We start from the raw sequence: 13016 nt of genomic DNA, 5'->3' as shown, positions 1-13016 counted from the left end.
AGGTTTGCACGAATGTGGTTTAAATGAGCTATGAACTAAAAAAATTGTACAAGGGCTAAGATGTCCAACTCAAAGTGACCTACAGAAGTGAATACTACAGTTTTCAGAAAGTGCATTTTGGTTATCATACTTGGTTAGCTCCACTGACCGATAAAACCGAAAACTCCATACAATTATGAATTTTCATCGGCATGATGTTGGGATTGGGGGCATGAAGCAAAACTAGTTGAGCTGCAGAAAAAGCACCGGGGGGGGGGGGGGGGACGGACGGACATAGCTCCTAAGATTTTTACAATAATTAATAAACACAAGGGACCTCTAGATTTTCAGTAATATGCGGAAGTTGGACTTACTTATACGAGTTGTAATAAACACTTTAATTCCACTATTAGAAATCCTTTCACATCCATGTCTTACCTCCTCTTTAACAGAATCCGTGTTCTGTAGCACTTCATTGCTTTTTGCATCCTCGGCAGCAGCCTCATCTTTTAAAGAGGCAGCTGCCAAGTGATTATCCACAAATTCTTTAAAGGACTCCAGATCACGTTTTCCCCTGTACTGATCTATCTGCAAACAAACAAATCAGGTGAAGGTCAATTTTACGTTGGTGATGCAATAAGCGGAATACAAAGTTCAGTATAAACTGGTTTAGAATTTCTATGGAAGAGACAGATGAACAAATTTTCAGCACCAAGATGTCCATTTATAAATTAAAAACAAACAATTCTTCGCTCTATGCCTATAGATAGTTTTCACATGACGTCACAGAGTCGGGGATTCCCTAGTGGCGGCCATCTTGCGGGTCAAGCTTACCGTACGGGTCACTGAGCACACATTGTAACGCGCGAGTACAAAGTCTTCAAAAGAAACCAAGCAGGCTATTTAAAGCTAGCAATGGTGCACACCTGTTGTATTCACGGCTGTCGTAATAGGTCAGATGATGAAGTCAAGCGGAGCTTTTATGGAATTCCCACTGTACGGGAGCACGAGGGCGAGCAAACAAAGAAACTCAGCATACAAAGGAGAAATCTATGGCTTGCGAGAATCAACCGCAAGGATTATCAGCCTTCCAAACACAGCAAAGTCTGCTCCGATCATTTTATAAGTGGTAAGTTGTTTAAATAAATAATCAATTGTGTTTAAGTTTGTTTTTGGAAACCAAAACATCATGTGAACAATCTCTGGAGAATGCCTAACTGGAACCGCTGAGTGTACATTTACATTGTAATGTACACTTAATATCGCTCGTTTGTCACATTTCTATTTGAAACTTGTCACTTCACTCACGCAAGGGTCATTTTTGAAACACATTTTAGGTCTATTCTGTATGATTTGATTTGTGTTTGGGATGCAAACAGTGCGCCTTTTGGCGGATGCCGCCTGAATCGCGCAGATCCGATTTTTTTTTTTTAGGGGGGGCGTTGGAGTGTCTGATTATAATTTCAAAGTAAATTCTGTATTAAAATTACTAAATAAGCAAATCCGTTACAGTCCATGAAACAGGAAGTATAAGGATGAGGAAAAAAACAGTTTAAATCGGAAAGCTGCGCACATTTGCGCAGCCCGAGCGGTGTGCAGGACTGCGCAAATGTGCGCAGCTTTCCGATTTAAACTGTTTTTTTTTCTCATCCTTATACTTCTTGTTTAGTAATTTTAATACAGAATTTACTTTGAAATTATAATCAGACACTCCAACGCCCCCCCTAAAAAAAAAATCGGATCTGCGCGATTCAGCCATGAAAAAGGCGGCATCCGCCAAAAGGCGCGCTGTGAATATATAAAGTTGTATATATCAGACAGTCTTTAAAGTTTGATGAAGTCAGTTTCAGGCTTTGGAGCAGGCTTTGGAAGTTTCAGGCTTTGGCAGCCCTGCATAGTCACTTGAAAATGCATCTTTGTCCACTTCGTAGGGGTCAATTCCCCCAATCAAGGCCAGTTTGGCTGCATACCGTTGTCGTGAGATGTCATCTAATGTATCTATATACGAGTACTTCTGTTTGCTTGATTTTGCCGACATTGATCTTTATTTTAGAAAACTGACTATATAACTTCATAAATTCGTCCGAGATAACATAGCCGGTAATGGCAATGGTCCGTTTTGTTTGCCGCACAAGATGGCGGCTGGAGGGCGTTCCCTGGAATGCCGTGACGTCAGTGAAAACTATCTATAGACTACGGGGTGCTACAGTGTCAGTTTCATATCAAGTCACAGTATATGATCAGGGGATGACCTCAACACTGACTTTTGCAAAATACATATTAAATACATTTCCACCTTTTTTGGATTAGCGTACATTTCCTTGCAGCCACTCCTTATTTCATCTTGCAATGACAAAGTGATAGTGATGATGGTATGCTTGCATATTTGCATACTAGCCAACACCAACAACATTGCATCTGCACTGCCATCATTTTTTGTCCTTAGACAGCCAACTGCAGACAAAGTTTACTGTACAGGGCTTGGAAAAATATTCTCCACTTTTTTCCTTGAAAAATAAAGTCAAATAAGTATTCTTCACTTTTTCTTAGTCTGTATTTTTCCTTAGTTACCGACTTATCAAAATGGACTTAATACAGGTTTATACCAACCAACCAAACATCCACCCACCCCCCTCCCTCAATGTCTTTCACATTACATTTAAACAACTCTAGACAGATCTTCACTAAACTTGGCACGTCGGTACAGGAGACGGCCACAATTTGGCAGAACTCAGAAATTCCATATTTGGGCCCCAGGGGGTCCCCAATGGGCCCCTGGGTGGTGGATGTTTGGATTTTTGTTTGTCTTGGGTTAACATCACCATTTCTCGACAGATCTTCACCAAATTTGACATGCAAGTCAGGGGGCAGCCCAGAATTTTGCAAAACCTAGGCAATGCCAGGTAACCTGCTTGTGTTTATATAAGATGAAGTATGTTGTTTTGTGTTACACTGTTCTATCCTACAAGCATGGGCGTAGCGGACGCGGGGTACGCGGGGGACATGTCCCCTGCACTTCCCGTACTTGTGCCCTCTGTACCCCGCACTTTTTGCAGCCATTACAACCACTCAATTCATTTTTAACATGTGGAAACGCGTTTTTCCAAGCCGCCTCTAAACGCATCATGAGCAGGCGGAGCTAAGGTGGCAAACAAACACCGCTGTCGTGTGTGATCAGAGACGCTTTAGAAAATATTGTATGAGTATCTTTGGTGTGATTCAGATCTGGGCAGCGCTTCTGTATGTTCAGCAAACCAGCCAAGAGGCTAAAGACTTTAGACAGTTTTTTCCAAATAAACCGTGTAAGTTGAGTAATGGTGTTGAATGTAGATAATGTTTAGCTAAAAGATGACAAATCAATGTCAATTTAGTTAGTTAAGCTAGCTAGCTAACTTAGAGGCAGTAGTAACTAGTTACATTTACTCCGTTACATTTACTTGAGTAACTTTTTGGATAAATTGTACTCTTAAGAGTTGTTTTGTTGCAAAATACATTTTACTTTTACTTGAGTAATATTATTCTAAAGTAACAATACGCTTACTTGAGTAACGTTACTATTTTGGCTACTCCAAGATTACTCACTTCTGGGTAGAAAATAAGAATATAAATGTATTTGTGTTCCTTTGACTTATTTTTGTAAAGATTTAATTTATTTTTGTGGTAGTTAAAGTTTAAAGTACATGAATTTTCTGATTATTATTACTGTATTCCTAATTCTATTTCAAAATGTTGCTTTCCACATATTTTTTAATCTTTATTGCCACAATAGAAAGAGCAGGGTGAGAGAGGAGACAGTGGACCAGAGGCCAACAGGGATGATTATGCAGGGTCACAGGTGAGAAGAGAATATAACTAGCTTAGGGTGCGCATCAGTTGCCCTCACTTTCATAAAATCTGATGCATTTTTGTTTGGGTGTTCCTTTTCACCAATAAAGACATCCTGTAAAATTTTTTGACCATATTCAAAAGTCTAATGGTGGCACCATGAGGTTCATTTTTTGCCAAAAAACGCTTATGTTTTCGCGTAAGGTTTGAATCACAATGTTGGACTCCATTTATTGATTTCTTGTGAGCCAGAGATCATGTTAAGAACCTTTGCAAGGGATTGAGAAGCATTAATGTGATTCATAATACATTTGTATTGTTTAAGAGTAGTTGAACAATGATTCAATGAACAGCTAAAACTCAAACTGTGCTTGATAATATATTTAGAATATGTACTAAAAATGTGTATCTAAGATATTTGGTATACTCTATAAGGTGCCATAATGTTTCATGAAAACTGATCGAAATTTTGTCAAAAAATAGCAGCTTTTTCCATAACTTTGAGCTCCTGGTGCCACCATTAAACTTTTGAATTTTGTCAAAATATTTCACCCAGTGTGTTTTCTTACCAAAAGGAACATAAAAACAAAAATGCATCATGATCGGAGGAACTTTTCATTTTTAGGGGGCAACTGATGCACCCTAAACTAGCTATGTCACTACTACTATTCTTAATTCTATTTATAAATTTTATTTATAGATTTAGACTTTAGATTTTGATAGTATATATCATTTTAAAGAACTCAAGTCGGTTCCCTGGTGCTGTGCTGTTTGTGGTTATGTGGTTCTTTAGCTGCTAAGGAGAGGTGCAACTGAATGCGAGAGGATGATAAATCACTCAATAGACCTCTGAACAATTTGTCCCCCTCACTTCAAAAATGATGGCTACGCCCCTGCCTACAAGGTTTTCTTAAGTTTGTCTACGTGAGGAGATAGATGATGATCTGCCCCTGACCATAAAAGGAGATAACAGAGGAACATCTGATATGTCTGTCATGTTGAACTGTATAAAAAAAAAAAAAAAAAAAGCATGTTGTTAACGGGGGAGCCTTTTCTCTGGGTGAAATGCTGCGATTTTTCATTTCAGAGAAAGCCCTCTTGCAAGGAGTATAATAAACTCATATTTCCGCCTACTCCCCCCCCAAAAGTCTCAAGTCTTATTACGTTTTTTCCACCATAGTTTTGGCGACGAGGATGGGATATTGCAAGTCTCTCACTATTTACAATGAAGCGTTGAGACAAAGCCTCAGTTCTCTTGTGCTAACAGAAGGCTCCACCTTAATTCAGTATGTTGACGACCTACTTTTGGCTGCGCCTTCTGAGGACCAGTGCAGAGCTGACACGATTTCTTTGTTGAAACACTTGGCTGCAGAAGGCCATAAGACTATTTGTAATGTTAACTAATGTGGCGATGGCAATCCAATGGCCCTCACACACAAGCCAGCATTGTGCTCCTCAGTGGCAGCCTGGCTGCCTCAGTGGTGTTGAATGAACAGCGGCTGATCCGCTCTATCTCAGCACCTACAGTACATGCTGATTCTGACTTGCTTCACATCTCTGCCAGCAGACTCCAGCCCAGAGAGACTTCACGCACCTTCACAGAGATACAGCGCCACAGACCAACTGCCACATGGCACAGAGGCTCTCCGCTCCTCCACCCTACACTGAGCTCACCTTCACAGCCAAGATGTGCAGGCACACCCCCTTCCCGGCACCCTCCCCTCGCCACACACACACAAAAAAGAAAATAAAAGCGCATTTTCTTCCATCCTACTCATGCTTCCTGTGCCAGTGTCCACTCCTGGACACTTAAGTGCAACAAATCAAGTTGAAGTAGTGGTACCCAATCAAGGTGAAGTTACTGCTACTGTTTTATGCTTAATATTTGTGCCCTTGATTTTCAGATCACGAGCATTTTTAAAATATTTCAAAAAGAGAGTGAAGTCAGTCTATTTGTTACATTTTAGAGCTAGACAGACAGACCAACCAGTTGAACACAGGTCACCACTTTTGCTTCATTTCTTTGAGGGCTGAAATGTGTGCTCTCAGAGCCGTCCCATAGGCTGTGCGAACTGTGCAACTGCACAGGGCCTCGCGCCACTAGGGGGCCTCGCGCCTTAAATCTTGCTGTGTTTTTTTTTTTAATTATTATTATTTTTTTAAATAAATACATTAGTTATGTATGATTTTGTATCAATGAGATGTCACATAAAAACAAACAAACAAATAAAAAACAAATCCAAACAAAGCGAGTTTTTCATTGTCATTACGTAATGCGTCCTCACTGAAGACGGGAGAGGACGAAAGTTAAAGCGGGGGAAAGTAAACAAGTCGACGGCAAGAGAACGCGACCGATTTCGCAAGCACGAATCGGGTGCTGAGAAGAGGAAAAAATTTAAAAAGAAGGAATTTCACAAGTTACTGCGGGGATCGCTGGATAAATTTATCAGTACTGCCAGTGATGCTGTGGCAGCAATTAGCATCTCCCGGTTAGTGTTGTAAATAAGTTAAATAATAAGTAAAATGAGTTGTGTATAGTTGTGATTAATAAATGTATATAATGAATGAAAAGTGTCCTAATCTGCTTGTTTAAAATGTCAAGATGCCAAAAATAAAGTGACTGAACTGACTTGATGTACTGTAGCCACTCGTTGCACAGTTGATTTTTTTCCCTTTGAAATAAATAGCAAAAAGTCATAGCTGAGACTATGTGCATGATTATGCTGTATTATTCTACTTGATAAAACGTATTGCAGCGAGATTATGCGTGCAATAGAACTAGAATAGTTGCATCCGTGCAACTGTTATTCATGCACAATTACGCATCCATGTCAAAGATTAGGGCCTCGCATTTCAAGTTCGCACAGGGTCTCGCACCCCCCCTGCGACGGCCCTGTGTGCTCTTGTCCTCCATTTGTGAGCTGTTAAACTCCTTTACTATGCTTTGTGGGTGTGAACTGTGTAATCATTCATTCCTATCCAACCAATGGGTTTATGATTAAATTACTAAAGCACAATCGTTTAAAGCACAAAATTTCTCATCAAGCTAACCTCTCAATTTTGCTTTCAAAGTGCACCAAATTGTGCATTTAATATTAAAACATACTTATTTTCTTCAGGGGAAAGACACCTACACGCATACATACTCCCTCCTCCCTACTGCTTTAAAGTGCTGATGACACGTTTTTGACATCTTTGGCGATGTTTTATAACATAAAAAGTAATTCCCGATGATCCATATATTAATTCATGAAGGCGCCTATTTTACAAGTTATGATGATAAACGCGGCTATTTGGGCAAATTTGACGGGGCTGTAGCACCCAGGAGACGAAGGAGGAGGAGGAGCTATATGACGTCAGCGAAAGAACCTTCCTCCTAACTTACCAGTTTGTTGTTGATGCGACAGGTGTTCAGTTTATCATTATTAGTATTTTTATTAGACATTATTATACATTATTATTATGCCAGATACTGCTGACGTTTTCCAGCCCAAAATATGTTCAAAACTCACCAAAATGCACTTGAAACCGCCCAACTGGGCGGGAAAAATCCCAATCTGGCAACACTGCCAGTATTCCGGAGGGGGTCTACTAGTAGCTATGCCGGATCCAAAGACAGTCCTCCTGTCAGAACATGTGTTGTGAAACGACATAAGATAAAGGTACGTAGAGCTATAGATTCTACATGATAATCATAAATGTAATCATAAAGTCGGCATGATATCAGTCATGTATTTGCTTGTGAAAGCTTGCGGCTTTCATGTAACTGCCGCCTAGCAACGAGAGGCAAAGGGTAAAGAGGGTAGGCTATCATAGATTCTATTCGGAAGAGATCAACACAATTCTAGACTCCCAGAAGAGGAAGAGCTAGCACTAGAGAGTTCACCGGCGTTTTCATGCGCCATTTCCATTGAGTAGAACTAGAGTAGAACAGCCAGTGAACCGCAGCGTGTTCTTCCGCTGACGTCACAACATGGCCGCGAGCCACGGACCCGGTTTTCTTGCGCTGTGCAATTAAAAGTTGGATATTCGCGTAACAACAGCTTCTTTTCACGTAATTATAACAGAAATCTAACATGTTTGCCATGTTGTATAGTTTATTTAAGAAATTGCATAGAGTCATGTTCGTGTCATCAGACCTTTAAGACCGGATTTCCTAGCAGAGGTTTCAGGTACAAAAATCAAGTCAGTCAAAGCAGAAAAAGAAGAAAAATTCACCTTCAGTAATTAGCCCAGGTTCAAACATTAAGCAGCACTGGATGATTTTTGAGAGAATCTGTACTCCCATAATAATTTAGCATATTTCTCCAAAAAGTACATAACACACTGATTTTAAGGACGACTCACCATCACGAACGTGGTCTCAAAAAAACCTGCCCAAAGGGCAAATTTGTATTATGATGGAAAGAATGTAAATGATGGGGGAGTTGTGTATCTATGATCGAAGAGCTTTTGCATCAAAAGCATTAATTCAGCCAAAATGTGCTGATTTTTCATATTTACATGGCTCTACATACTCATGGATTTTCACAAATGACTGATAAATCCTCCCAAGCATGAGAACACTGAAAGTTTGGTATCTATTTAAAGCATAGTCCTTACCTTTTCTCCATCGGTAAAGAACAGCAATGTGGGGTAGCCTCGCACCTGGTTCTCTGAACAGATCTCATAATGCTGAGTACAGTCTAACTGCAGCAAGTAAACAAACAAACCAAATAAACCAAACATGACAAAAAAACAAACTTCATGCAGTTCTAGTCAGTACCACAGAGTGGCAACTTTCTGCTAGAATCTTAGGGTGTTTTCACACTTGGTCCCTTTCAGCCATCTAACCGAACTCAGATCGATGACTCAGCATTTTTTGCGCATATGTGAACACTCCAACCGTACCCAGACCCCTTTAAAGCGAACCGAACTGAGACCACCTCAGGAGGTGGTCTCAGTACGGTTCGCTAAAAATCAATGGTACGGTTCGACTAATCTGCGCATTGTGAACAAAAAGCGCACCGGGTTCACTTCGCCTTTTTCACTGTAGTTTAACCTTCTTCGTTTGCCGTAGTTGGTCACGTGACTGTAGAAGGGAAACTCAACTTCCTTTTGGAACTTACCACAGCCGCTTTACAGTTCTCTGAACTTACTGACTGATGAGTCGGCCACAATAATATAACTATATTATAAATAAATAATATATATATATATTAATATAATATATATTTGGTGGCATGGTGGTGTAGTGGTTAGCGCTGTCGCCTCACAGCAAGAAGGTCCTGGGTTCGAGCCCCGTGGCCGGCGAGGGCCTTTCTGTGTGGAGTTTGCATGTTCTCCCCGTGTCCGCGTGGGTTTCCTCCGGGTGCTCCGGTTTCCCCCACAGTCCAAAGACATGCAGGTTAGGTTAACTGGTGACTCTAAATTGACCGTAGGTGTGAATGTGAGTGTGAATGGTTGTCTGTCTCTATGTGTCAGCCCTGTGATGACCTGACGACTTGTCCAGGGTGTACCCCGCCTTTCGCCCGTAGTCAGCTGGGATAGGCTCCAGCTTGCCTGCGACCCTGTAGAAGGATAAAGCGGCTAGAGATCATGAGATGAGATAATATATATTTATTAATAAATATATAATAAATTTATTTTCCTTAATCCGCACTATTTTGATCAAAGAATACAGCAGGGCAAGCATGGCAGCAGACATTTTGATTCAAGAGAAAATTACCCAGAATTCTGTGCACTGGGGGTCTGAGGGCTCTAGAGGACCTGGTGTGAAGAGAAAGAGGACTGAAGCCCCATCAAAGCTTAACTGGACCAGAAAGAGAACCCAGTCCTCTTTGTAATAAATTCACAGTGTGAACACAAAAAGAACTGAGTTCTTTTTCTGTTGGTCCACTTTTTGGTCCACTTAAATAGGACTGAGTCTGGTTCCTTTAAAGGGGACCAGGTGTGAAAACACCCTTATTTTGCATCCATTTTTTAGATGGACTCTGTGAAAACCAAACACTTCGAAAGCCATTTATATGCAATAACATCTAAAACTGCTGCCATACAATGGCCCCAAATGTAATAAAGTATCTTTATTAGATGGCTTGATATCAGAACTGGATCACAGACAGACTCGACATCATTAATGGCTGTACCTTGCCAATCTTGACCAACTCTGAGTGTTCGAAACTGGTGGCAAGCTGCTCCCATGTGGGAGCCATAGCTTTGCAATGACCACACCATGGTGCAAAGAACTTCACAAAGTGAGAGCCTGCAAAAGGAAAGAACACAAATCTGAAATTTGGCATTATCTGTTTTTACCTGCTGCAAAATAGTATTTCATTTTCCAGGCAAAAACAAAACAAAAAAAACCCATATATATATATATATATATATATATATATATATATATATATATATATAAAATGGAATAAAATTTATTTATTAAATAAACAAACAAAACCCTGTTTTCCACCAAACATTTCAGTGGCATCTTTAACAAACATTTTTCACTGATGTAACAGAGTTTGAGATCGAAACCCAAAGAGACTACCATAATAATCCCACAGTAAATCAATGTGTTGGGCAATTTAAAAACAAAACAAAACCGTGCCCTGTTAATATCATGAAAATTTTAACTGTGTTAACTTTTTTTTTTTTTAAATATACCTTTGGAGATATGCGATTTGAAATTGGAGGCAGTAAGCTCATACATGCCCTGCAGGGACTCTGGCACTTTGGGATCCTCAGGCTCACTCTGTGGCACCTGGGAAACACAAAAGACATAACCTAGGCAAATTACACATACTTCTGCTTTTATTTAGACAAAAATTCTCTTGTTTTTAAATATTCCTGAAACTATAAAAAAAAAAGGTACTGGCCACAAACCATGACCACTGTTCCAACCATTTCAAAACGTTTATTTAAAAAAATACATTAAATAAAAAAAGGGGGGGGACCACGACATCATCCAGTAATAAAGCCTACTTAAAGCCAGGCGTGAAGACACACACTTCTTACCATTTCCTCCTCCTGAAGTGTTTTCAGCATCCAGGTCTCGAGAGAATGCAGGTCTCTTGGCCCCTGATACTTCACTGCTTCCTGCTCAGGTTTAAATAGCTTCAAACTACACCACACACACACACACAAACACACACGGTACAAATAGGTGAACTGGGATTATTTAACCCAATTTGGAAGAACCTATAATGAAAAAAACGACACACCCTCTAGTTTCCTTTATAACTGGTTCACAGACCAAAACAGAGAGGGGGTTTATTGGTAATTGTAGCTTCCAGCAGGTCAGAGGCTTGCCGATGTACACCTCCAAAATACTAATACTGCACATTCTCATAGCTGCCAACATTCCGAAATTGTAAATAGTAATACAAGGTTGGGTACTGAGTCTTGGTGGGGGGTCGGGGGGGCTTCCCGCCGCCAAAGCTTTCTAGCAAAACTACCCTGAAAAATCACACTAAAACAAAATAGTTTGACAAAATTTATTCTACAAACTAAACTATCATCTTACATTAATTTGCAAAGTTCTTTTCAACAATGTATGAAAATAATAATAATAATAATAATAATAATAATAAGTTGAATTTATATAGCACCTTTCAAGAAACCCAAGGACGCTTTACAATTATAGACAAAGAAAAAATAAATAAATAAATAAATAAATAAAGGGGGGAAAAATAATAATAAATAAATAAATGAATAAATAATAAAAAGTCCACCAAGTAGGGGTCAGGATGTAATTCCTGTGGTGTAGCAGCCACAGTCCCACCAAAAGGCACACGAAAACAAGTCCCACATCTCCAGCACAGCCGCCGCGACGCCGCCAGCCACATCACCCGAACACCACGCCGTGGATCCACAAAGCGAGCAGAGAAGCTGTGCCACGCAGAGCGCTGGTGTGTCCCAAACCACCCGCACAGCCGCCGCGACGCCACCGAGCAACATCGCTCGGAACATCACGCCAAGCGTTAAAGCGCAGAGCGCTGGACAACCACGAATGTTAAATGAGCAACGAGCTCACTGCAGTCCACAGCTGGGAGCACAGGTATCACCCACAGCGAACCAAGGCCTGGAGGGAACCGACGCCCAAAACTGGGTTCGGAGCCACACCACAACCGGCGGACAAAACACACAAACAAACATCAAACTACACAAACACACAGAGAAAAAAAATGAAAATTGAAAAAGAAATAAAATAAAAATAAAATAAAAAAAGCTCCGGTGAGAAGCGGCAGCCAGAATGCGCACGACGTACTCTCAACCGGAAACAGAAAACAACATTATATAGTCAATAAAATAGTATAAAATAGTCAGTGAATCAGGCAAAAACTTCAAACAATGCAATTGGCACATATAACTTTTGACAAAGTACACATTAGAGAAATAGACTAGAGCTTACTCAGTCAACAGTTGATGTTATTGCACCACACAAATGTCTCACCGACATGGAGCACAAAACGCGTAGTGATCGCCCTTACTTGACTTAGAAATGAAGGGAAACTCCTCTCGGTACGAGTCCTTGAAGCGCTGGCCCTTCCCCTTAGCCATGCTTTCTTTAGAGATTAGTACTACGCTACATCTTCATAACAAAAGCTTGAAACGGCATGCTTTGTTCAGAAACTTCGTGAACAAATGCCAGACGATAGCGTGCCATGGATGATCTAATAGCATCATTGATTGGCTGAGAGAACAAGCAATAGCCAATAAAATTTGGCGTAGTATCTGCCGCTTGGAACGAAGCGGTGTTTTATCAAATACGAATCCCACCGGCGATAGACTTTGAAAATGACCCATGAAAATTGGCAAAATCGTATTTTATTGTAGTAAATTCGTATTTTCGTAATCAAAACGACAAATCGTAATAAATACGATTCATTCGTAGTAGTTGGCAGCTATGCATTCTGTGACTGATGCAAATACTGAAAGATTAAGCAAAGAAGTTGTGACTGTGAAATCAAAGAGTAAACACAGTTGTGGGTTTTTATTCCGGAATATTATGCGTTTCTTGCTTGTATTTCAGGTCAAGTCACACCTCACCACTCACATGTACGATTCAAGCCTAGTGCACACATTAACATGATTTTAGCCTTGATTTCTCAGTAACTCAGTCATATTAGGGATCAAACTTTAAGCTCTCTAAGAGAAGCATAAGAGAAGGGGAGGGCTATAGATAACCATAATAATCTTGCTTCTGGAAGAAATTATTTGGCATGTCAAACTCAGGA

General features: G+C 40.3%; 1 protein-coding gene across 1 annotated transcript in view; it reads right to left on the bottom strand.

Moving 5' to 3' along the window:
- Positions 1–13016, bottom strand: part of txndc5 (thioredoxin domain containing 5) — a 46009-nt gene that overhangs the window by 16892 nt on the left and 16101 nt on the right. Inside the window, exons 3-7 of the mRNA XM_060900099.1 lie at positions 10795–10900; positions 10444–10540; positions 9930–10045; positions 8407–8493; positions 418–567 (exon numbers count right to left, since the gene is read on the bottom strand). Of these exons, the coding sequence (XP_060756082.1) occupies positions 418–567; positions 8407–8493; positions 9930–10045; positions 10444–10540; positions 10795–10900 (556 nt within the window). The remainder of the gene's footprint in view (positions 1–417; positions 568–8406; positions 8494–9929; positions 10046–10443; positions 10541–10794; positions 10901–13016) is intronic.

Source organism: Neoarius graeffei, chromosome 19 (genome assembly GCF_027579695.1).
Source record: "Neoarius graeffei isolate fNeoGra1 chromosome 19, fNeoGra1.pri, whole genome shotgun sequence".
Lineage (NCBI taxonomy): Eukaryota > Metazoa > Chordata > Actinopteri > Siluriformes > Ariidae > Neoarius > Neoarius graeffei.
This window is presented reverse-complemented; position numbering and strand designations above follow the sequence as displayed.